The sequence below is a fragment of the Ursus americanus genome, chromosome 25, assembly GCF_024610735.1.
Source record: "Ursus americanus isolate L20-20 chromosome 25, mUrsAme1.1.p, whole genome shotgun sequence".
NCBI classification, from domain to species: Eukaryota; Metazoa; Chordata; class Mammalia; order Carnivora; family Ursidae; genus Ursus; species Ursus americanus.
In genome coordinates this window covers 2,344,844-2,368,852 of record NC_142151.1, presented here as the reverse complement: position 1 = coordinate 2,368,852, position 24,009 = coordinate 2,344,844, and the positions used below count along the sequence as shown (strand labels likewise).

Genomic DNA, 24,009 nt, shown 5'->3' with positions numbered 1-24,009 from the left:
TCCAGAACAGGGAACAAATCTGGGAAAGGGTCAGAGATGGATGGTGTAAGTACTCCAGGCTACCAACCAGTTCTGAATTTAGCTCAAAAAGTAGAACCAGTGCTAGGCGGTCTTTCAAGACAGGGTACCAGGGAATCACAGAGAGTGGCAAACAGCACAAACATGGCTCTGGGCTAAAGGAGCAGATGCCCAAACCCAGCGGGTCCAGTCTTCCCTTCTAGCTCACCAAGGGATTCCACTTGCAGCCAGGCAAGGTACCAAAGACTGGAATGACTACACGAGATCCTCTAGGAAATGTCCTTAGGGGGTTGGCAGTATGTCAGTGGACTGTGGGTTCTCTGAGGGTGAGGGCTGTATGTTAGGCTTCTTCTTATTGTTTCCACTTAGAAATCACCAAGGATTGCTTTCTGATTTTATTATGAATGGTTAGTTATTTTTGAGACATCGACAGATACTGCTCTAGTGGGTCAAAAGAGCCCTCTGAATAGCATAGCTTAAGGCCCAAGAAAAAAATTAATCTGTGACTCTCCAGATTCCCCCAAAGTGAGACTCCTAGGAGAGCTATTGTTCCCTGGGCTGGGAACCCAACGTAGGAGTCCCAGAGAGCCCCATCCTTCCTCTCCCGACTGCCCTCATTGCTCCTTCTGATTTCTTGACCCCTACCATAGAGATGTATCCTAAGGATTATTAATACATATTATTAAAATAATAAGATACAATCAAGGTGATTAGAAAACACGAACCCAGGTGGGTTCTCTTAATTGTCTCCATCCTGGTCCCATTCGGGACAGGATTGACCCAGAGGACTCTAAAACGTTTGCCCAGGGTTCTTAGGAGTGATGGGCAGCTTTGGCAGTTTTCGTGATGGATCCAAGAGGAGAGCAATGGCCTACGCCTGCTGGGAACTCTATCTGATGCCCTGGCATCGCATGTAGTGTTGATTTACCTCCGTCTGACCCTCACACTCTCTCCCCCACTGAAACACAGGAGGACAAGCACTCAAGCGACTAGAGATGTCTTCCGTGTGTGTGTGTGTGTGTGTGTGTGTGTCTATGTTCTATCTCAGCCTGCTAGCCAAATTATAGTGACCCCACAGCCTCCAGGCGTGTGGACTGACCTGACAGCTGGTATTCCTTCTGAAGAAGAAACCGAGATCTAGAATGTGCTCTGTAAGGGACTGGAGAGGTGTCCCTTCCCTTCTCTTCCCTTGCCTCACCCTTTATCTCCATCATTCCCAAAAAAGGACATTTTACCAATTTACTGTAGGGAAAAAAAGGAATTTGCTGAGAAATCTGTTACCAAAGAAGTATTTTCAGTCTGCAAGTAAATGTCTAGTTGTGCACATTTCCATCCTTCAAAACTTCCATTACATGTTTTCCTTGTTTGTACCTTAAAAACAGAAACACAAGAGCAACCATCTTAAAGTGGAGGGTAAAAGCAAAGTCATGACTTTCTAGAAAGAGTTAACAGCTTAGATGATCAGGACCAGTCGGGGGCTGAGCTCTGAGTGCTGGGGCCCAAAGAGTAGGGACATCTTCCCGGATATGGGCTCAAGGAACTGGAGGTTGCCCTGGGATACTTACCGGTGGCCAGTTTCTTCAGCTCCTGCCCCAAAGTGAACTCAGCAGTCAGACCCATGAGAACAGCTATGTTGGGTGTTAATAATAATATCCTAAATTGTGTGAAGAGCTTTAAAATGTAAAAAACATTATTTCACACCAATGGCCAAGGCTCCCCACACCTATAGACTAGTAGCTAAGCAGGGCCATCTCCCACCTGAACCTAAGCTTGAGGTACAGCCCTGCAAAAGAGGGGCTCGAGGACCACCTCTTTAGATCCTCCTCAGTGATAACTAAAACTGAGTTTCCCCCTAAACTTCAAGGGCCATTGCCCTTGACCTCCTTTGCTCAAAAATATTTGGGCAGGGACGTGGACTAAGGCATAAGCAAAGCCTTTCTCCTCCAGCTGGCAATGGCCGGGGGCCAGGGTAAGCTAAAGTGAAGAAAGTGCAAGCCCTCAAAGGTTATCTTAGGACACATAACTCATTTTAGAAAACAAAACCAAACCTCCCACCACAAAATTCAGAAGACCCCGTGTGTAACAAGTGTGGGCATTATTTCATTCGTGGCCAGAGATGGTCCTGAGTAGAGAATGCCTTCGGGTCATCCCTAGATGTGAGACGCACCTATGCAGAGCCCACACTCATGGTGATGTGCCAGAACCTGCCAGGCCTATGCTTTGTATTTCTTTCACTTGTTTCCTTTTGCCCTCTCCTGCCACGGTGTTGCTCCTGTGTTAGCCAAGACCTAGAGTACCAGGCATCTTCGTTGGAGACTCATTACAGCTTATTTCTATCTGCCTTTCTTTAAAGCCAGCTGAACATACCCAATGCTCTCCCTTTATGGTAAGACCGACCCTCCAGACCACGCTCTTAGCTTCTGTGACCCTCCTCTAACACCTCCACTCTCACCCACCCTGGTCCCCAGCATCTCTGGGAGCTTAGCCTCGCTCCCGCTGCATGTCGCCACCGTGTCTGTCCTGTGCCTCACCTGCCCGGTCGCGTGTGAGCTGTGAAGTGCTGTTGTGTAATGGTGTTCTGGTCCCTCCCTGACCTTTCCTCTGGGTGATAATTCACTGTGATCTTGACCATCTAATGAGCCACCGGGAGAGAACTGGACCCGAGGGCCATTTCCTGTTAACATCCTGAGACCTCCGTGGGCTGAAGTCTCTAGCTTTAATCTGATGTGGGAAATTTGCACAGGGCACCCATGAGCGCCATGGTAAGGGCCTCCCGAGAAAAGAGGAAGGAGAGGGATGATCCAGCCGGAGACAGACAGTCAGATGATGACTTCCCACTAATCACCCAGTGTCTGTAACTACTGGCCTCCCGTGTGCTTGGAGTTTAAGGCCGAGGGTGTAAGCTGGACTCTGTTACTGAGAGTGTGCCTGAATGCCCAGTCACTCCAACAACGTGACCCATGAATTTTTCTAAATTCCTGAAGTTCATTCAAATTAGGTGATGCAGAAAAACAAACTCGGGAGCTTGAGGGGAGCACTCTTGAAGTAGGACTGTGATGATTCGCTTTGCCTAAAGTGATAGGTGCCACTAGGTGTGACCTTGAAGTCTCCTTGGAACAGGCTTCTCTAAAAGGCTGCCGTCTAAAAACTGAGCCAAGTGTGAGTTTTTAAAAGGCTCAGTGAGTGGGTTGATTCCCTGAAAGTCAGCAGACTGGGGGCAAGATTGGGTCGGTGGTAGTGCTTCCCAACACAGCCCGCCCCAGGCTAGCTGGAAGGCCACCCAGGAAAAGGCTGAACCTGGTCGTTGTACCCCGCTTCCCAGGAGCGGCCACCAGGGTCAGCTGCCTCACTGCCTTGTCATTTGGTTTTTTGGAGGACATTTTTGCGTCTACATAGAAATGTGTTTATCCTCCTTCTAGAGCGTTAGGAAACTGCAGCTCCTGGGGGAGCCGGTCTCCGGGGTCGGGGTTTGAACCCAGCTTGGAATTTAAACAGCACCCTTGACTTTATTTTTTAACTCCTCAAATCCAGGTGCCCCTGTGGCACCAACTTCACCAGCTCTTGACCCGCACAGTTGAACTTCCCGCTTAAGCTTGTTCTTCTTTCTCTCCTTCCCGGAACATAGAGGAACTGAAAGCCGACTGATAAGACCCCCGAGCCTCCTCTGCCAACTCCTCTGGGGAAACAGAACCTCCTTTTAAGGAGAGAAAACAGAATTTCAAGTAGATACACGGGTGATAGAAATGCAGATATGAAGGGCATCAAAGTCTTCCAAGTACCCAGGCATGGCCGGGCGGGGGCGGGGCAAGGGCTGCGAGGCCTTCCCTCCCGGCCTGGCCTGGCGGCAGCGTGCCCAACAAGCCCCCAGACGCCCCCGAACAGGAACACGCCCTGTGCGGATCTAAGGCAGCTCTGGTTTGAAAAGAGAAGAAATACTGTGACCCTCCCGCGGTCTGGAGAGTCAGAGAAGTGGAGACCCCTCTGGCACGGTTTCTGAGCACCTCCCACCCCCGGGGAGCGGAGCGAGGGTGTGCGGCGGTTGGCCACTGCCTGGGGAGTGTTCTGCCACCCTCGCGGGTCTCCCGTGTGGAACAGAAGTAAGATGGAACCACTGGCCGTGGCAGTGACAGTCAGCAGGCCACCGGCTTAGAACCAAGGGCCGGTAGGGGCCCTCAGGGGCATCAGCGCTAGTAGGATCTTCAGGGGTGCAAACAAGGTGTGGACATTGTCAGGGAGGATTGGCCTGGAAATGATTCAAAAGAAAGCAGAGAATCAAGAAGGGGGTCGGGGGGAGGGGGGAGCGGTACAGATTGTCCCCGCCAATGACCTGGAGACTCCCCCCTCCCTTGAGAGACGCCCGCAACAGGAACAATAACAGGAAGCCCAAAGGTTCATTCTCTCCTGGTGCGGACAGGGCTGGGTGAGCTGCACTAGCTCTGGGGACAGGCAGGTGGTTCCCCGGGGGCTACCACCACGGGCTCTCTGGCCAGCGTAGGCAGGAGGAGGGCGGGGGGCGGGGGTCCGTCCGTGTTGTCCTTAGGTCTGGAGGCAGAGGGTGACAGGGCAGCCTGCCCTGCCTCTGAGCCCTGGCCAGGCACACACCCCAGACCCAGGACGCTCCAGGTCCCACAGGCTGAGGAGGCCCCTTGGCCAGCAGACCCCAGCAGCCCTAGCACCGGGTTCCTGCCTCCGCTTGGCTTGGCTTGGATCCGGTTCTTACTCACCTTCCCCTTCCCCCCCCCCCCAGCTCCAGGACTCCCCTGAGGGGATGATCTGCCCTAAGCAGGACCCCTCTGTCCTCCTACACCGGGGCCCGGACTCATCTAGGGCTCACTTAGAGTGTGTCCCCCACCCTTCTAGGGTCTCCTGCAGCCTGAAGAGAGGCCCCAGAGCGGGGGGTACTAGAAGGGGAACAGCTTCAGTGTCTGAGGTGAGGCAAGGGCTGCACACAGACACTTTCCACGGGCGAAGCAACACCCCTGTCCCCACCGTCCCTTTTAGCCCTGTGGTTAGAGACGGCACAGCAAGACTTCTGGAGTCTTGAGCTGCCAGGGCACAAGATCCCTGCCGCAGGCAACCTACTCCAACTATTCTCTGTCAGCCCACCCTGCCCACCAGGACCCCCAGCGCAAGCATACCCAGGGCTGGCATGCAGGCCACGACCCACCCAGCCACCTTGCAGTGAGCCAGATCCCACTCTGGATGCATGTCACCCCTCAAGCCAGACAAGAGGGAGGCTGGGACTGCTTCCTCAGCATGCAGTCCAGGCAGGGTGCTCCCAAGGCAGCTAGCTCTCAGCTGAGATTTCAAAGCACATGGAAGTTCCTTATGGAACCTTCTATTGCTCCACCCAGGGGGTTAAGAATTAGGAACGCAGGGGAAAACGGGAGAACAGATGAACAGGGTTGGGCTCAGGGGCCTGGGCACAGCTGAATTCTGCAGAAACCTCAGGCCTGGGTTGTCTGAAGAGGCAGGCAGCTGGCCTCCCCATCTGCGGTCCAGGGGAGAGAATCTAGTGCAGCTAACCCTGCCCTGCCCTGCCCTGCCTCCACCCCAACTGAGGGCTATGTTGCTCAGAGCAGGGCCCACCTCGTTCTTGCCCCACCCCTCTCTGTTGCCATGTTAACTACCACCTCCTATTGCCGATGGATTCCAGAACGCAGAGGAGAACTCCCGCATCTCCATCACCTTCTTCCGCCTCTTCCGGGTCATGCGCCTGGTCAAGCTGCTGAGCCGCGGAGAGGGCATCCGGACCCTGCTGTGGACCTTCATCAAATCCTTCCAGGTAACCTCCTGCCCTCTCAGCAGGCTGCAAGGACAGCGTCCTCAGCTCCCTGGAGGCGGGGCTGCGCAGGAGCTCCCCCAGCTCTGGAGGTGACGCAGTACAGGGAACTGCACCACTAGGAGTCCAGTGCAGGCTTACCTTGCTCCTCAGCGGCTCTGTGACCACAGCCTCCCTCTCCGCCCTTGGCTTTCCTCCAGTCTACAATGAAGGCCTTGGACTCCATCTAGGGTTCCCAAAATCATGCCCCTGGCCTCAAATTTCCCCAAAGTTGGGGTAAAGAAGGCTGGGAGCTAAGGGGGTGGCTGAAGTGGTTCTCTCATCCGTGCATTTTTCCACGAGAATTCACTGCACAAAGAGGTTTTATGGTGGAAAAATTTTGAAAAGCATTGGCCCAGACGATCTGATAACTTCAGTGGCCCTCCCACTTTCGGCATTTTTAGGATCTGGCCATCACCTTCCTTCCAAAAGGCATTTCTGCAATGTCTACTGTCCACACCTGTTTGTAGACTTAGCCAAACTCTCCAGGACCCTGTTATGACTCCATTCGAGGAGACATGATCCCCTCACAGGGGCACAGGGTTGCCTAACTATAGGATTAATTCTTTTTTCTCAGCCATTATTTCTATCTGTGAAAGCAGAATAATGATCACCCCTGGCCACCTCTGAGGTGTGTTATGTAAGTTTGACATTAAAGAGAAGCAAGCTCCATGAGGTCACTTGAATTCCTTGAAGATAAGTGGTGCAGGGACCCCTGCGTGTACTTCCATGCTTCCTTAGCCCAACATGGACGGCGGCTTCTCCCTGCCCACGGAAGCACCACTGTCAGGCTTCCGGGCACTGAAGGGTGCCTTCCTCGTCCCCCACTCTGGCCAGTCTGGGCCCAGGGACAGGCACGGAGTGGGTCCCTGATCCAAATGTGTCCAGAACTGAAGGCGCGGCCAGAGGAAGTGCTCTGTGGTCAGGTGCCTGCCTTGCTTTGGAATCCCCTCCCAAAGGTGTGAACACCCTCCCAGGCAGCCTCCTGCCCTGGGACTCATCCACCCAGGCCCTTGACTGGACCAGCCTGGCTGCACTCCTCATAGCCAGTCCTCTGCACACCAGGCCTTCCTGATGAGCTGCAGCCACCCTCTGCTAGCCCCATCCCGCCCCACCCTACCCCACCGGAGGGTGCCATACCCTGCCCAGTCCCTGGAAATCTGAGGATTCTGGGGAGAGCAGGACTGGGGGCTGACCCTGTCCATGGGTGTACCCCTGGGGTCCCACAGCCACTATCACTATACAGGCTGTCAAATACTCGCCCCCCCCCCACACACACACATATTTCCTAGGAAGAGGCAACAGACCCGGGTAACTGTGGGCAGAGGCTTGAATGTGGAGTAGCAGCTCCCACCTGACCGAAGCAGCATCCGTGTGATCTCGCAGTGCCATCTAGTGGTGTGTGGATGCCTAGCAAGGCATTTCCTAGTCCTGAACGTGTGGCTCTCTGGATTCCAGAATAGGCCCTGAGCCCCAGAAGGCCTCGCCCCAGGAGAAGCGGCAGGGACTCTGGAAAATTAAGTTGTCTGAGCTGCCAGGCAGATAATACATGGAGTGGATAACATATAGGGGACCCAAATACGTGGAAGACATCACATTCAGCCTTTTGTAGGTCTTCAATCATTTCAGTACCACAGAACCCCTGAGAGGTAATTACTCTTCTCATTTTTCAGAAAAGGAAACTGAGGCTCAGAGAGCTTAAGTAATATGGCCAAGCTCCCATGACTAGAAAGTGGCAGAAAGAGGATGAGTCCATGATCTTTCTTCTACTTAAGTTTTTCCTTAGTAATTATTTCTATTACAAGTAGCAGGATATCATCAAACTATGTAAAGGAAGGGTCTAACCCCCTCCACCCCGCACCTCCCCAGGAAACCTTGGTGTGTGTCCTCCACAGCTTTCTCCTTGTTGTACAAAGCCTTATGTCTAGTCGGAGGACATTTGCTCATTCTTGACTGTTTTGACTAAAGCAGTACCCTACCATATGTACCCCTTCTCTGCAGCCTGCTCTGCACTCCACACTGCTTCTCGGGTGATTGAAACCAAGGGAAAACGAGAGGCCAATGCCATGGTTCAAGCCTTCTCCTGGTGCCCAGAACTTCTGTGGGGGCTCTTGGAAATGCCCCCTCCCAAAGCCAGGCCGCAGCGCCCTCTGGGAATGGATCTGGCCAATCATCCCCCCACCGGCCTCACACCCTGTCTCCTGTGCTTCCTTCCAGGCCCTGCCCTATGTGGCCCTTCTGATAGTGATGCTGTTCTTCATCTATGCGGTGATTGGGATGCAGGTAGGACAGCGGGCCTGCTGCTCCCCTGCCTCCCCTTTCTCTTTCCACCTCCCAGCCCCATGTTCCCGGACACCTCCCTCTTGCTCCTGACGGTCCCTCCTTCTGCTTCCACTTCGGAGGCCAAGAACTTCACAGGAATTAGAATATCCCTGCAAATGGTGTCCTGCAGGTAGCAGGGTGAATAGCCATGTACTATCCTATCCACCTTCTCTCCACTTTGCCCCAGGCCTGGTCTCTGGTCTCAGTAGGGAAAAACACTCCCAGATTAATGCCAAGGAGGCTCAGGAGAGACAGCCCCTTCCAGAAAACAACAAGAAGGGTGTGTCAGACAGGACCCCTCTCCTTGCCCAGGTCTGACAGCCTGAGGACTATCTCCCACCCCAGCACCGTTGAAGAGAAGCTAATGACAGGCAGGGAGGGAGGAGAGAGGGAACGAAGGAAGGAGGAGGGAGGGGGAGGGAAGGAAGGAGTCAGGCAGGCAAGCTCTCCCCATCAAACATGCAGCAGTTTCAAGGGCGCCCCCTCGCAAGTGCTCACTGCATACCCTGTGTCGTTCTCCAGCTAGCCCCTCCTGGGGGCTCCAGAGAGCACCAGAGCCCAGCATTCACACCAGCCAGGACTTTTCCTCAGCGGCCTCTGAAGGAAGATTCCCCCTGCTTATTCTCTGCAGAAAGACCCCCGGTGCCTAGGCCAAAGTCTTCTGAGATGAGAAGAACTACCTTGTCCCCTCACCAAGGGCAGCAGCTTCTAAGACAGGCAAAGCTCTAAAAGTCCAGAAAAATAAGGGGGCCGCTAATTTCAGGGATAGATTAAGCTTGCCCACATCCCAGAGTGCTCTGAAATCCAAGAACTGAATTTGGAAGAGGGGGCATCTGGGATGAAATGGCAATGGAAAGGAGGCCAGAGGCCCGAGTTCTGAGGGCCTTATGGTGACTGTAATTGATAACAGTGCTGTGTACTTGAAAGCGGCTGCCAGTAGATCCGAGGCATTCTCGCCACACCGAAACAAAAGCCACCTACGCTCACCGTGGGGGCTGATGGATGTGTTAGTTGGGTTGGTCTGGGTAATGATTCTGCGAGCATTGTACATCAAATTACCACCACACCGTACACTTTGAATATACACAACTATATTTGTTAATTATTCCTCAGTAAAGTTTTTTTTAAAGAGAAAAAAGATATATTCCCAAGAATCTTCAGCCAAAAAGAAGAAGGAGAACAGAGAGCCCTCTGTCCATGCGCAGAAGCACGGTGCTGATGGCAGCATCCACCTGCTCTCAGCCCGGCTCCCAGTGGCCCATCAGGACCTCTCCTGAGGGTCCACAGCTTTTTCTTCTTACACCTGTCCGGTGTGGTGGATGCAGATCAGGGGCTGGATGGGGCAGCAGGTGTCTACCCCAAAGAGGCCCTGTCAGGTCACGTCAGGGGACTCAGTTCAGCTATGGGCTAGCCTGACCCACAGCCAGCCATGACCCCTGAAGAGACCACTGAACGATGAGTGGGAACTAGGCCCCTCTCTGTGCACCGTTCACTGAATCCCCCTCCCCTCACCCTGCTTAGGTGTTTGGGAAAATTGCCCTGAATGACACCACAGAGATCAACCGGAACAACAACTTCCAGACCTTCCCCCAAGCTGTGCTGCTTCTCTTCAGGTGAGTCTCTGAGGACGGATGCGTACAAACACACCTACATGATGCAGCCCTGCGGTCTGGACGTAGAACGAGAGGGAGCTCTTCCAGGGCAGCGGGCAGGGAGGGAACAGATGCTGGATCTCCCTCCCTGGACTAGAAAGCTGGCCTTTCAGTGCTATTTGTAGTACTTCCCATTGAGCGGCCCACTGGTCACTGACATGCCTGCCAGTAACCATCCAAAAACACTAGAGGATCACAAGTCAGATACTGACGGCACCCTGGCCTGGGAGCCAAACAAGCTCAAAGCCAAGCCTGTGATACATTCGCTTTGGGTGAGACACCTAACTTCTCTGAGTCTCGGTTCCCTCGCAAACAAATACAGCTGCCGATGTCAATGCCATTTGCTCTATTGGGTTATTATGTCCTCATGCACTTAGTTTCCTCCTCAGTGAAGCCAGCCATGAGCCTTCACCTTTTCGGAAGTCCACCACCTCAGGCCTAGCTGGGGGAAAGAGGGTTCCTCAGCCTACTCCTGACTGAGTCCATGCTGCGGCCTGCTTCTTCCTCATCTGACTCCTAATGACCCCTTTGCTCTGCCCCCTTGGTCCTTCTCAGTTTCCTGTTCCTCACAGCCTGGGCTGCTAGAGGAGACCATCCAGACCATCCAGACCAGGGCTGGCAGATAAGCACTGTGTACCCCATCCCTAGACAGGTGATCTCTAAAGTCCGTTCCAGCTCATGTACTCTACATATTGTGGCACTGGGAGAGGCAGTGAACTCCCTACCATTGCCTGGGGTCCCTCTCCAGAAGATCCAGAGATCCACTCTATCAGATAGCCCCACCTTCACCAAGTTCTAGAAAATCCTTTCCCCACACCCAGCCCCAAGTATCATTATTGCTCAAAGTGTATTAAATCAAAACGACATCTCTCTAAATATCAGCTAGACATTACCACCTCCCTCAGATTGCAGACTCGGAGTACACAGAGGCCACTGTAAACCACAATTTAGCAACAACACTTAAGCCTGCACCATATTTAAGTATCGGAGCTGAACACGAGTATAAGACCGAGCACATAGCTCTATCTCCCCTCCTTTCCTAAAGTCCTTGATGACAGAAGATATTTCTTAAAAAAACAAACCCGTAACAGTACTAAGAAGGAAAAAAAATGGAAGAGTGCTGTTAGTGAACCAGGAATGCTGAGGAATTTCTCAATGGAAGAAATCAGAATTGACAAAGGAACGAGATCTGAGGAAAACATATCTCCCACAATGCGTGGTCTATGGAAGAAGTGAGAGCAGTTCCAAGATCAAGGTAAAAGGCCCAGGAGAGACCTGGGGCCCGATGAGGCTGGCTCCTCAAGGACCTGTATGTGGAGCGCAGTTGCTAATGTTCATGAGCTGAAAGCAGCACTTGACATCACAACCCTGGGCTTGGGGTCTGAGAGGTAGAGTAGGTCCCCCCCGGAACCCCACCCTCAAGGAGATGCAGCCTACCCACCTCACTGGCAGCGGGTGTTCTCTTTCTTCATGATCCCCAGGGAGGCTCTGTAATGAGAACTTGATCCACAGAGATGTGAACTGGTCCTCAGTCACAAAGAACAGTCAATAATAATCCCAAAGTATTTGGGGGAAACGAGTATCAATAAAGAAAGGCACCATGTTCAATTAGCAGATGAATGAGCCCATGAGGAGGAAAAAGAAGATATAAAGCCAAAAGATTTGAAAATAAATACAATTCATCTCTTTAGAGAGATTGCACAGCATATTACATCTGTTGAACCAAAGAGCAGGAGACAGAGGAGAAGTCATTATTAATAAGAACAAATTAAAGAAAAAACTCAGAAAAACATCTTTGTTGAAATATTCAGAAAATGGACACAGCTAAAGAATGAAATAGTGAGCTGAAGGATCTAATCTAGGGTTCTCTCAGTACACAGCCAAAAGGACAAAAAGATTGAAAATATAAAATAAAAGTTAACACATGGAGGATAGAGCTGAAAATCCCATCTTTCTAATACAAGTTCAGGTAAAAACAACAGAATGAATGGAGAGAATGAAATTAAAGAATGATCAAAGAAAATTTGAAATGGCCTACTAAGTGCAGAATAGGTTTGTCAAAAAGTCCCTTCATCAGACACAGTATGAGGAAGTTTTAGAATACCAAGAATAAAGAAAATACCCTAGACGCATCCAAAGAGGAAAAAGTGAATTGTTTTCAAAAATACCAATTTTCATTAGATTCTCATTAGCAAAAGTACATACTAGAAGACAAATAATGTATGCAATATTATGAAGAAAATATATTTTTGAACCGAGACGCCTGTAATACAGCCTAATTAGCATCCAAGTAACAAAGCAAAATTGATTCCAAAAGTGTAAGAACGCAGAAATTTTACTCCCTTGCATAAACCTCTGAAACAACTACACAAGGATACGCTTCTAAGTGAAAAATTAATCTAAGAAATTGAATGGAACACTGCATCAAAAACTAATGAAGTATTGTATGGTGAGTAACATAACATAATAAAAATAATTAATTAAAAAAAGAAATTGAATGAACAGAGTAATGATATTAGTAAAGAAACCATAAAGTTTATAGTTATGAGTTATGAGCGAAGAAATTATAAACCTTATATTAAGTCTAAATAATTGTTAAGGGAGGTATTAGTTATTAAACAATTATTGCTAATTTTTAAGTATAATAATTACTTTGTGGTTATGTAAATTATATTGTTTTATTTTCGAGATGCATATTGAAGTATTTAGGGTTGATATAATGATATTACATAAGGTGTGGGATTTGCTTTAAAATATTCCATCATGGAGATTAAAGATGCAGAATAGGGAATATAGTCAGTGGTACTGTAATACTGTTGTATGGTGACAGGCGGTGGCTACACTAGTGGTGAGCAGAGCATAACGTATAGACTTGTCGAATCACTATGTTGTACACCTGAAACTAATGTAACATTGTGTGTCAACTCTCAATTTTTTAAAAAAGATTTATTTATTCATTTTAGAAAGAGAGGGAGAGAGAGAGTGTGCATGTGCGGGGGGGAGGGGCAGAGGGAGAAGGAGAGAAGCAGACTCCCCCCTGAGGAGGGAGCCCCATGCTGGGCCCCACCCTGGGCTCAGGATCCTGAGATCATGACCTGAACCAAATCAAGAGTGAGATGCTTAACCAACTGAGCCACACAGGCGCCCCTCCTCTTTCAATTATTTTAAAAGGTGAGAGTGCAAAAGAATAAAATAAAATAAAATACTCCAGCCAAAAGGGGAGAAGGGTGTTGTTGGGGAGATAGATGAAACACACACAGAAAAGTATTGATGGTTGCTAAGATTGGGTGATGGGTACATGGCATTTCTTTGACTTTCTTCTTTTGTATCTGGTTGAAAACTTTCATAATAAATTTTTTAATAAAAAATAATAACTGTTAAGGCAAAATGTCCAAAACCTTAATGGCAGTTTGGAAGTGAAATCCCAATTATCTCAACAAGGCAGGAAGAATGAGATGGTAGAAGAATGAGAAACATGAAAGTGTGCTAACATTCTTCTCCTGTTTATGGAAAGGAAACAGATACCATTCAACTCTATACACAACCAGAGGAAAGTGTGTAAATAGATATGTTAAATATGTGAAGGTCAGCCATTAGAGAAGCAGAAATGGAATATGTACATTCCAAATCACTAGATGGAAAAAGAAAGCCTTGGCAATTCTGCAAAAGGAAGGAGAGGAAAAAAAAGAAGAAGGGGGATAGGAAGGGGGGGAGAGGGAGGAAAAGAAAATTAGAAAATAAAACAAATATATTCTCCCATTCCGTGGGCTGCCTCTTAGTTTTAAGTCAAGCAGAGAAAGACAATTATCACATGATTTCTCTCATCTATGGGATATAAGAACTAGGAAGATCGGTAGGGGAAGAAAGGGATAAAGAAAGGGGGGATAATCAGAAGGGGGAATGAAGCATGAGAGACTGTGGACTCTGAGAAACAAACTGAGGGCTTCAGAGGGGACGGGGTGGGGGAATGGGATAGGCTGGTGATGGGTAGTAAGGAGGGCACGTATTGCATGGTGCACTGGGTGTTATACGCAACTAATGAATCATCGAACTTTACATCGGAAACCGGGGATGTACTGTATGGGGACTAACATAATATAATAAAAAAAATTTAAAAAAAAGAAAATAAAATAAAACAAGATGGAAGGAATAAAAACAAAAATTAATCACCAAAAATTCAATTTCTCTATTAAAAGGTAGATACTCTGATGTTGGCTTTAAAAAGTCTAGCTGTAGCTTGTTTATAATAGAGTAAAATAAAGGAATGGGAAAATAAAGGAGTGAAAAAAGAATACCAGACAAAGCTTCCAAAAAAAAAATAGGTGTAGTTATAACAACATCAGAAGAAATAAAATTCCAGGTGAAAGGCATTAAACAAGACAAAGAGGGATATTGATAAAAGGTATAACCCACCAAGATTATAAAACAATCATAAAAGTACATGAGCCTAATAATAAAGTTTGAAAACATACCAAGGAGACTAATAGAACGGTAAGGAAAAAATGAACACACACACACACACACACACACACACACACACACAATGGGAGACATATAAAATAATGACAGAGCAAATAGAACAAAAGAAAGGGTAAAGAATATCTAAAAATACAACTGACAAATTTAAGTAAATTTGTAATCAATGGATGGCAAAAAAAAAAAAAACACATTCTTTTTAAGCACCCAGAAACATTCACAAAAATTAGCCAAGATTTAGGTCACAAAGAAGAACTCAAAAAATTCTAAAACTTTTCTAAGTTCAGTACAACAAAAATTAGACATTAACCACAAAATCTGTAGTCCCTCCAAAATCTATCCACTTAAATCATTGTTCTAAATAACTCACAGCTGAAGCTACATACTTCTAAGAAATGAAAGAGTGAGGGCAGTACATCTTAAATTTACAAAATGCACCCATCGATACCAAAGAAAATTTCAGAGCCAAAATTAATTTATTTTACAAAATCTATAATTACCAAACTAATGGAAGGAAAAAGAATAGCGAAATAACCTCAAAGTATGAAAGAATGCACTTATTAAAATAAAGCAGAAATTAATAAAATATAAAACAAAAATATTTATCAATGAACCCTTAAACTAAGTCTTTGAGAAGACCAATAAATGGACAAACTTTCATCAAAACCAATTTTTTTAAAAAGGCACAACATCGGGAATAGAAAAGTAACACAATTACAGACGTGGAAGAGATTTTTAGAATGATAAAATATTATGAACAAATTTATGCCAATACATGTGAAAATCTAGAAGTAGATAATTTTATATAGGAAAATATAAATCACAAAATTGTCTTTAAAATAATGTTTTTAATTATTCACAATAGAAATTGAAAATGTAATCAAGGTTTTGGTCCTCAAAAAGTTCCAAGATCCAGAGGTGCCTGGATGGCACAGTTGGTTAAGCGTCTGACTCTTGGTTTTGGCTCAGGTCATGATCTCAGGGTGGTGAGACTGACCCCTCGTGAGACTCCTGACTCGGCAGGGAGTCTGCTTCTTTCCTTCTCCTTCTCCCTCTCTCCCCCCCCCAGCCCCCCAAGGCACTCCCTCTCTCTTGCTCTCTCTCTCTCTCTAAAAATAAATAAATCTTTTTTAAAAAGTTCCAAGATCCAGTATTTTTATGTGTGATGTCTTCCAAAATATCAAGGAATAGATCATTCCTATGTTACATAAACTTTTCAGGAATAGAAGGGGGTATGAAATCTCCTCAGTCATTCCATTAAGTCATTCTATAAGGCTAAATAAGGCTAATACCTTATGTATTAAGAAAGAAAAAAAAAGCAAGAAGTATAAATATGAAAATGTGTAGACCTAACTGTCATTGTTGACAACAACAGGTTGATCCAAGTAGAATAAAACAAGCATATCAACTCAGAACCCTTATAACCATCAATAGGATCAGTAAAGTGGAAGATCAACAAGGGAAAACAATCACTTTCCTGTCCTGGCAAGTTTAATTTTGTCAGCCTTCTGTAACAAAATACAAAATGGGTGCTTAAACAGCAGACATTTCCTTCTCATGTATCTGGAGGCTGAAAGTCTGAGATCAAGGTCCCAGCCAATTCAGTTCCTGGTGTGAGCCCTCTTCCTGGCCTAAAGAGAGCCACCTTGTTGCTGTGTCCTCATATGACGGAGAGAGAGAAAGCTCTAGTCTCTCTTCCTGTTCTTATGAAGACACTAATTTTATTATGGGGGCCCCAGCCTTATGACCTGATCTAAGCCTTATTACCTCCTAAGGCCTCACCTGCAAATTTATTGAGGTTTAGGACTTCAACATACTCATTTGGTGGGAACACACTCAGTCTCTAATAGGTAATTAGGAATATAACAGAAAAGAGCACCTTTTCTAATCAACATTATACTGCAAATTTTATCCAATGCAATAAGAAAAAAAAAATCAAAGAGTAGGAATTAGAGAAATAACAAAATTAAATGCCAAAAAAAAAAGATCGCTAAACTCAACGACAACGACAACCAAAACAACAACAACAATAACAACAACTTTAAAATGGGCAAAAGAGGGGCGCCTGGGGTGGTTCAGTCAGTTAAGCGTCCAACTCTTGATTTAGGCTCCGGTCATAATCTCAGGGTCGGGGGATCAAGGTCTGCATGAGGCTCCATGCTCAGCAAGGAATCTGCTTGAGAATCTCTCTCTCCCTCTCCCTTTGCTCCTCCCCTCTAATTTCTTTCTCTCTCTAAAATAAATAAATCTTTTTTTTAATGGGCAAAGGACCTACCGCTTCTCGGCCTTTTGGCTAAGATCAAGTATAGTATCTGTTCTTATCAGTTTAATGGGCAAAGGACCTGAATAGACATTTTGAATCGACATTTTTCCAAAGAAGATATATGAATGGCCAATAAGCACAGGAAAAGATGTTTCACGTCACTAATCATAGGGAAATGTAAATCAAAACCACAGTGAGCTACTACCTCGTTCATTAGGATGGCTACTATCAAAAAACAAAACAAAACAGAGAACAACAGGTATTGGCAAAGATGTGGAGTGATTGGAACCCTTATGCCCTGTTGTGGGATATAAAAAGGCACACCCGTTGTGGAAAACAGTATGATGGTTCCTCAAAAAATTAAAGATAAAATTACCATATGATCCATCAACTTCACTTCTGGGTATATATACCAGCCAACTGAATTCAGGATCTAGAAGAGATAGTTGTACAACCATGTTCATAGCAGCATTATTCACAATGGGTAAAATGTGGAAGCAACCCAAGTGCCCACTGACACGTGAATAGATAAGCAGAATGTGGTGCATACATGCAACGCAATATTATCCAGCCTTGAAAAAGGAAGGAAATTCTGCAATATGCTACAACAGGGTTGAACCTCGAGGACAGTAAGCTAAGTGAAATAAGCCAGTCACAAAAAGACAAATATTATGCAATTCCACTTATATGAGGTACTTAGTCAAAATTGTAAACACAGAGAGTAAAGAGGTGGTTGCCAGGGCCTAGGGGGAGAGGAGAATGGGGACTTATTAGTTAATAGGCACAGAGCTTCAGTTTTACAAGATGAAAAGATGAATTATGGGGATGCATGGTGGTGATTGCTGCACAACAATGTGGATATATTTAATACCACTAAACTAAACACTTAAAAATGGTTAAGATGGTAAATTTTGTTATGTGTATTTTACTACCATAAAAAGAAAATAAATAAAACCTCTTTTAAAAATTTATTGCCCATGTAAGCTATACAAGAGAAACAGCAGAACTAAGAGAATTCAGCCAATCTTGCACAGATAAAATCGACAGTATTCCCTATACATCAGTTGCAAACAGGAAATATAACTTCTTAAATGTACTGCTTATAATACCAAAATTTTGTTCATTTATTTTAAATAAGATACCTAGAAATAATCTAACAAAAGATATACATGGGGGAATTATAAAAAATTCTTAAAAGACATTACATAAGGCTCAAATAAATGGAGAGGTGTGCCATATTGATGGCTGGGAGCCTTAATGTCACAAAAATATCAAATTCTCCAAGTTAATCTATGCAATTCCAATAAGACTGTCAGTGGGATTGTTCATGGAACTTGATGAGCTGATGCTAATGTGTCTGTGTAAGAAAAAAGGAAAATGAATAGCCAGGGCAATTTTGAAGAACAACAAGCTGGAGGGACTCACTGTTTATAAGAGAGCAAGACTTAATATAAAGCTCTGTGATCAAGACAGTGTGGTTCATTGGTATCAACATAGACAAATAAACCTACAAAATATAATGAAAAGGCTAGCACGAGACCCTCACAGCTATGGAAATACAATTTATGTCAGAAGGGATATTTCAATGAAGGGGGGTAAACAGAAAGGGGAATGAACCACGAGAGACTGTGGACTCTTGGAAACAAACTGAGGGCTTCAGAGGGGAGGGGGGTGGGGGATTGGGATAGGCCGGTGATGGGTATTAAGGAGGGCACATATTGCATGGTGTACTGGGTGTTATAAGCAAGTAATGAATCATGGAACATTGCATCAAGAACTGGGGATGTACTGTATGGTGACTAAGATAACAAAATAAATATTATTTAAAAAAAGAAGAAGAAGGGATATTTCAAATCAGTAGGTAAAGATGAACTACTCAATAAATTGTATTAAGAAAATTGGTTATCCACAAAGGAAAAGATAAAGCGTATTTCTACCTTGTATCTGAGAAACAAACTGAGGGCTTCAGAGGGGAGGGGGGTGGGGAATGGGATAGGCTGGTGCTGGGTTATAAGGAGGGCACGTATTGCATGGTGCACTGGGTGTTATACGCAACTAATGAATCATGGAACTTTACATCAAAAACCAGGGATGTGGGGCGCCTGGGTAGCGCAGTCGTTAAGCGTCTGCCTTTGGCTCAGGGCGTGATCCCGGCGATCTGGGATCGAGCCCCACATCGGGCTCCTCCGCTGGGAGCCTGCTTCTTCCTCTCCCACTCCCCCTGCTTGCGTTCCCTCTCTCGCTGGCTGTCTCTATCTCTGTCAAATAAATAAATAAAATCTTTAAAAAAAAAAACCAGGGATGTACTGTATGGTGACTAACATAATATAATAAAAAAATATTATTACTAAAAAAAGAACAAAAATAAATTCCAGATTAATGGGTTATTATATAAAACAAAATTTTAGAATTTTTAGAATATGTAGGAAAATATCTTTATGACCTAGAATAAGGAAGGATTTCTTCAAACGAGATAGCAAAAAACAGTGAAATTTAAAATTTAGATTCATCAGGGCTGCCTGGGTGGCTCAGTTAGTCGGTTAAGTGTCTGACTCTTGGTTTCAGCTCAGGTCATGATCTCAGGGTCATGGGATCAAGCCTCCTGTTGGGCTCCACACTCAGTGGGGAGTCTGCCTGAGATTCTCTCCCTCTCCCTCTGTCCCTACCCCAGCTCGCTCTCTCTCTATCAAATAAATAAATAAATCTTTACAAAAATAAAATAAAATTTAGATTCATTAAAATAAATAGGTTTCACCATAAATAAGGCTATAGACAAGCCACAGACTGGAGGAAGGTACTTACTATGCACGTAACTGACAAAGGATTAATAGAAAGAATATATTTTTTTAAAAAAACCACAAATGAACAAGAAGACAAATAACCCAGGAGAGAGACAAAAATATGAACACACAGTTCAACAGAAAATGAAATAAAAATTCTTAACCCATTAATCATTTAAACCCAAATTAAGACAGCAATGAAATATCATTTCACACCCATCACATGAGCAACATTTTTTAAAATTCATTAATACAAAGAGTTGACAAGTCTAAACTCATAGAATCAGAGAGTAGAAAAGGAGTTAGCCAGGAGCTGGAAGGGATGAGGATAGGGAGAAGTTAGGAGAAGGGCACACACTTTCGGCTATAAGATAAAGAAGTTCTGAAGATCTAATGGGTAACATGGTGTTGGTAGTTGATAACGCTGTATTACATACTTGAAATTTTCTAAGATCTGAAATGTGCTCATTAAAAAAAAAGATCAATATGTGAGGGGATGAGTGTGTTAACTAGGTGGGAGGAGTTGGATCAAATCATTACGACAGACACTGTAAATATCTTACAATTTTGTCAATTATACCTCAGGAAAACCGAAAAAACGTTGACAGGTCTGCAAAGCAATGGCATTTGTCCCACACTGACAACAGGAGCATAAATTGCACAAACCTTTGGAGAACCAGCAATACCTAGTGGAAGTGAAGACACACCTCCTTCACCTGGCAATTCCACTCTCTAAGCAGATAACCAGGGCATGGACCTGCATGCTGATTGTAGGGTTCTTTGTAATAGCAAAAAAGAAAATAAAAGAGAAACCTTTAACGGGACAGCAGGTTTATTAAAATGGTATCATAGAGGGCACCTGGGTGGCTCAGTCAGATAACCATCTGCCTTCGGCTCAGGTAATGATCCCAGGGTCCTGGGATCAAGTCCCACATTGGGCTCCCTGCTCAGCTGGGAGTCTGCTTCTCCCTCTGTCTCTGCTCGTGCTCTCATTCTCTCTCAAATAAATAAAATATTTTTTAAAAATTGGTATATACATAGAATATACTGCTATATGGCAGTTAAGATGAATGAACTAGAGCCTAATGGATAAATCTCCAAAACTTAACATGAATGGCAAAAAGAAGGACTTTTCAGAGAAGGTGGATTGTGACCATCTCTGGAAAGTTTTAAACTATTCAAAACAATGCTATGTATCTTCATATTTAGCGAATGTATAAGAGCATTCAGGGAACGATAAACACCAAATTCAACTTAGTAGTCCCTCTGAGGAGGGAGGATGGGGCAAAGGGTGAAGGAAAGATCCAGAGATATGAGATGGGCCCCACGGGTGGCGGACTCTCTCACCTCTCTCCCCTAGGTGTGCCACCGGGGAGGCATGGCAGGACATCATGCTGGCCTGCATGCCAGGGAAGAAGTGTGCCCCCGAATCAGAGCCCAGCAACAGCACAGAAGGCGAAACACCCTGTGGCAGCAGCTTCGCGGTCTTCTACTTCATCAGCTTCTACATGCTTTGTGCCTTCCTGGTAAGCCGGGGGGGGGGGGGGGCACTGAACAGCCACAGGTTGTGAGTGTGCAGTTCAAGGCAGCCCAGGCCCTCTCTCTCTGCAGCTTGCAGTCAGAGGAGCCAGCTTAGAAAGACTCAGTTAGTAGCAATATGCAACCACTAGACGAGGGCATAAAGCCCTGGGCCAAAGCAAGCCCAACCAGCACCTTTCTCTTCTCTTCTTGGCTCTTGTCATGGTGGCATTTGTCCCAGGGGACAGAAGGGATGTGTGTGGAGGCCTAGAGGCAATGGATATGTTTTGGACACTTTGATGAGGATTGTAGGGAAGGGTGGTGGAGAAAGCTGCCCTCTGTCCTTGGCAGCCCTACCCAGCGGTTTGGTATAAGAGAAGCTGTCCAGCCCACATGTGGGGTTCATCCCACACCACTCTGAGAGGAGCTGTGTCAGGTTCATACACAAGAGACCACAGCACCAGGGGCTGATTTTTTAGATGGTGAACATACCTGGTCTTTAGAAATGTGGGCTTCTGCCAGGTATGGCACTGGCTGGCAAAGTGAATTCAAGTGGCAAGAAGCTCATCATATCTCTGTTCTTTTCAGATCATCAACCTCTTTGTAGCTGTCATCATGGACAACTTTGACTACCTGACAAGGGACTGGTCAATTCTTGGTCCCCATCATCTGGATGAATTTAAAAGAATCTGGGCAGAGTATGATCCTGAAGCCAAGTAAGTTCCCAGAGGGAAACACTGGTTCCCAAAGTCTAGAGGACATTATGTGACCATACCTATAGAAGAGGTTCAACACAGGTTAGCATTGGGTAGATCGATTAGAAACACTGAACTGCACCAGACCCCAGGGTCAAGGGTCAAAGGCCAGCAATAGGAGGTCAAGCATCTTGGGCTAAGTCAAGAGCATATCTATTTTCAGTTGAGCAGAAGGATGGGAGATCTTAGTGTGAGGAATAACTAGTAAGTATTCAAGTTAAAATGTTTAGAGTTAAGCAGATCTCAACCCTATTCTCTCCTCGGGTTCAAGGATACCTTATTTGTCAGTCACATTTAGTTGACACTTAATAAATGCCTTTTGGTCAGATGGTTAGATTGCAGCAGCAAGTATATGTGAGAATCTCATTGAACTACCTAAAGTCCCTTCCACTTTGAACATAGCACTGCTGGAAAGTTGCTCATTAAAATCTAAACATGTATATATTGGTTTTGGAGTTTTACCATGCAATTCTGCAACTCTGCACTGAGTTTGACCAATAGGGCGACGGCTATGAAGAGCCTGATACATGAGTCGTGGGCTGCAGGCTGAGACCATGGCCCTCTGACTGATCTTTCCCTCCTCACCTTCCTCTTTTAGGGGTCGTATCAAGCACCTAGATGTGGTGACCCTGCTTCGACGGATCCAGCCCCCACTGGGTTTTGGGAAGCTGTGCCCTCACCGCGTGGCTTGCAAAGTAAGTGATGACCTGGGTTCACAGGGGAAAAAGAAAATATGGGAGGGAAGAAGCCTGTTTGTCTTGTGACTTTAGTCAGGCCATTGATCCTTTAAGGGCATGACAATAATATTTTGTGTGCTAAAGAAATGAGCCTGAGCCAGATTACATTTTAAGGTTCCTTCCAACAACAAATCCTCAGACTCTATAAAGGAAAACTGAGGTGAATGCCTCATGATCCAACAGATCACATGCCCAGTCCCATCAGACTGTACCACCTAGGCATCCTGGAAGACTTCCAGCCAAGGACGGATGGGTTAGAGGTTCTCTTCCTGGGATCAAAGGGCTATTAAAGTGTCCATTCATCAGCTTTAGGGACCTGGAAAGCCCTAAAGTTGTGTACAAAATCACTGAAACACTCACAAATTTTACCAGGGAGAGGATCTATCATGTTCATCAGATTTCTAAGTGAGTCTATGACCCCATAAAAGTTAAAGACAAGCATCCTAGGTTCTTTAGACCCAACTCTTGCTCATGTGGCCCTCTTATGACCTTGAGACTGAGCAGCTCCTTAAATTGTGTGCCCAGGCACCTCTCTTACCTCACTGTAATCCCAATCAGGTAGCCCCACAGTTGCCAAAGAGTATTGCTTCTACTCTATCCCCTCTTCTTTTAATTCCCATTTCCACCATTCTGTATTGTGAGAATCACTGTGAGATGAAAAGAGTTGGGGGAAGTGAGTTCAGAGAGCTGCATAGAAGAAGCACAAATAGAAAAATTCAACTATGGATAATCCACTAATGGGAAATGGAGAATTGAATTGTGCTCTGTTTTACTCAGTTTTTTCTCACTTATATCTCCACTATGTTCCAAAAAAAAAAGATTTTAGAATATTTCCAAGGTTATAGAAGATATGAGGGGGGAAAAGCACAAATTAAATGTAATGTCAAAGCACAATGAACAAAAGAGCAAGGACAAGTGTGGCCTGCATGAGATGATAGTGCATCCATCATGGTCTCCAGATGGGCCTGGACAGGCTACCAATTGGGTGTTCAGCTTCCCAGTGACTGCTCCACAATTCACACTGACCATGAGAGTCAAGAAGATCCAGTCACTCAGGAAAATTATAACTCTTCTTGGCACTATGATTAATAGGGGGACACCATGTGATCTAACAAATAACATCTTTGACCACATCTTGAGAGCAAATGCCAGAATGACTTTCATGGTGTTCTTTCTCATAATTATTCTGGTGTGTGCTGAGGGCCCCACACCAGGGCACAATGCAACGGCAGCAATTTTGGGTGATGAGGAAGGAGGGAAAAGGTCAATCCTATCCAGCCAACAAGCTTTTGACCCAGCTTGATGCAGAGGTCTATTTTTCAATATACAGAAAAGAGGATACACTGCAACTCCTGTATGCAAACCTGCCATTACTATCTCTCTTATCAGGCTTTGAATGAGTGCTGGCTGGCAGGTGGGCTTCTGGCAAGAGCCTGGCATGCAGCTGTTCTTTGTTGCCAGTAGAGAGCACACACAAATGCCTGAGTGGACATTTGAGCTGAGGAGGGGTTGGGTGGGCTTAACATCCTTTTGTGGACGCAAGGGTCTAATAAGAACAAGTTCTATTCCTCCCTCACCCTATGTGGAAGGGTGAGAGTACTTATAGCAGACCTAAGGTTTCCCCCAAAACAGGTTTTGAATACATTTTAATGACCCATGCCTCAAAC

General features: G+C 45.7%; 1 protein-coding gene and 1 pseudogene across 29 annotated transcripts in view; both read left to right on the top strand.

The window, feature by feature from the left end:
* Positions 1-24,009, top strand: part of CACNA1C (calcium voltage-gated channel subunit alpha1 C) — a 734,056-nt gene that overhangs the window by 672,096 nt on the left and 37,951 nt on the right. For 23 of the 29 annotated variants that reach the window (XR_015721584.1, XM_087855496.1, XM_087855495.1 and 20 more), the window contains 7 exons: positions 2,372-2,404; positions 5,675-5,803; positions 8,057-8,122; positions 9,683-9,774; positions 20,693-20,858; positions 21,439-21,566; positions 22,204-22,300. Coding sequence is in view for 28 of the 29 variants with exons in the window: in XM_087855496.1 (XP_087711622.1) it covers positions 2,372-2,404; positions 5,675-5,803; positions 8,057-8,122; positions 9,683-9,774; positions 20,693-20,858; positions 21,439-21,566; positions 22,204-22,300 (711 nt within the window). In the remaining variant the exon portion in view is untranslated. The remainder of the gene's footprint in view (positions 1-2,371; positions 2,405-5,674; positions 5,804-8,056; positions 8,123-9,682; positions 9,775-20,692; positions 20,859-21,438; positions 21,567-22,203; positions 22,301-24,009) is intronic. The other 6 variants (XM_087855498.1, XM_087855505.1, XM_087855489.1 and 3 more) reach the window with 1 other exon arrangement.
* Positions 16,563-16,673, top strand: LOC123778288 (U2 spliceosomal RNA; annotated as a pseudogene).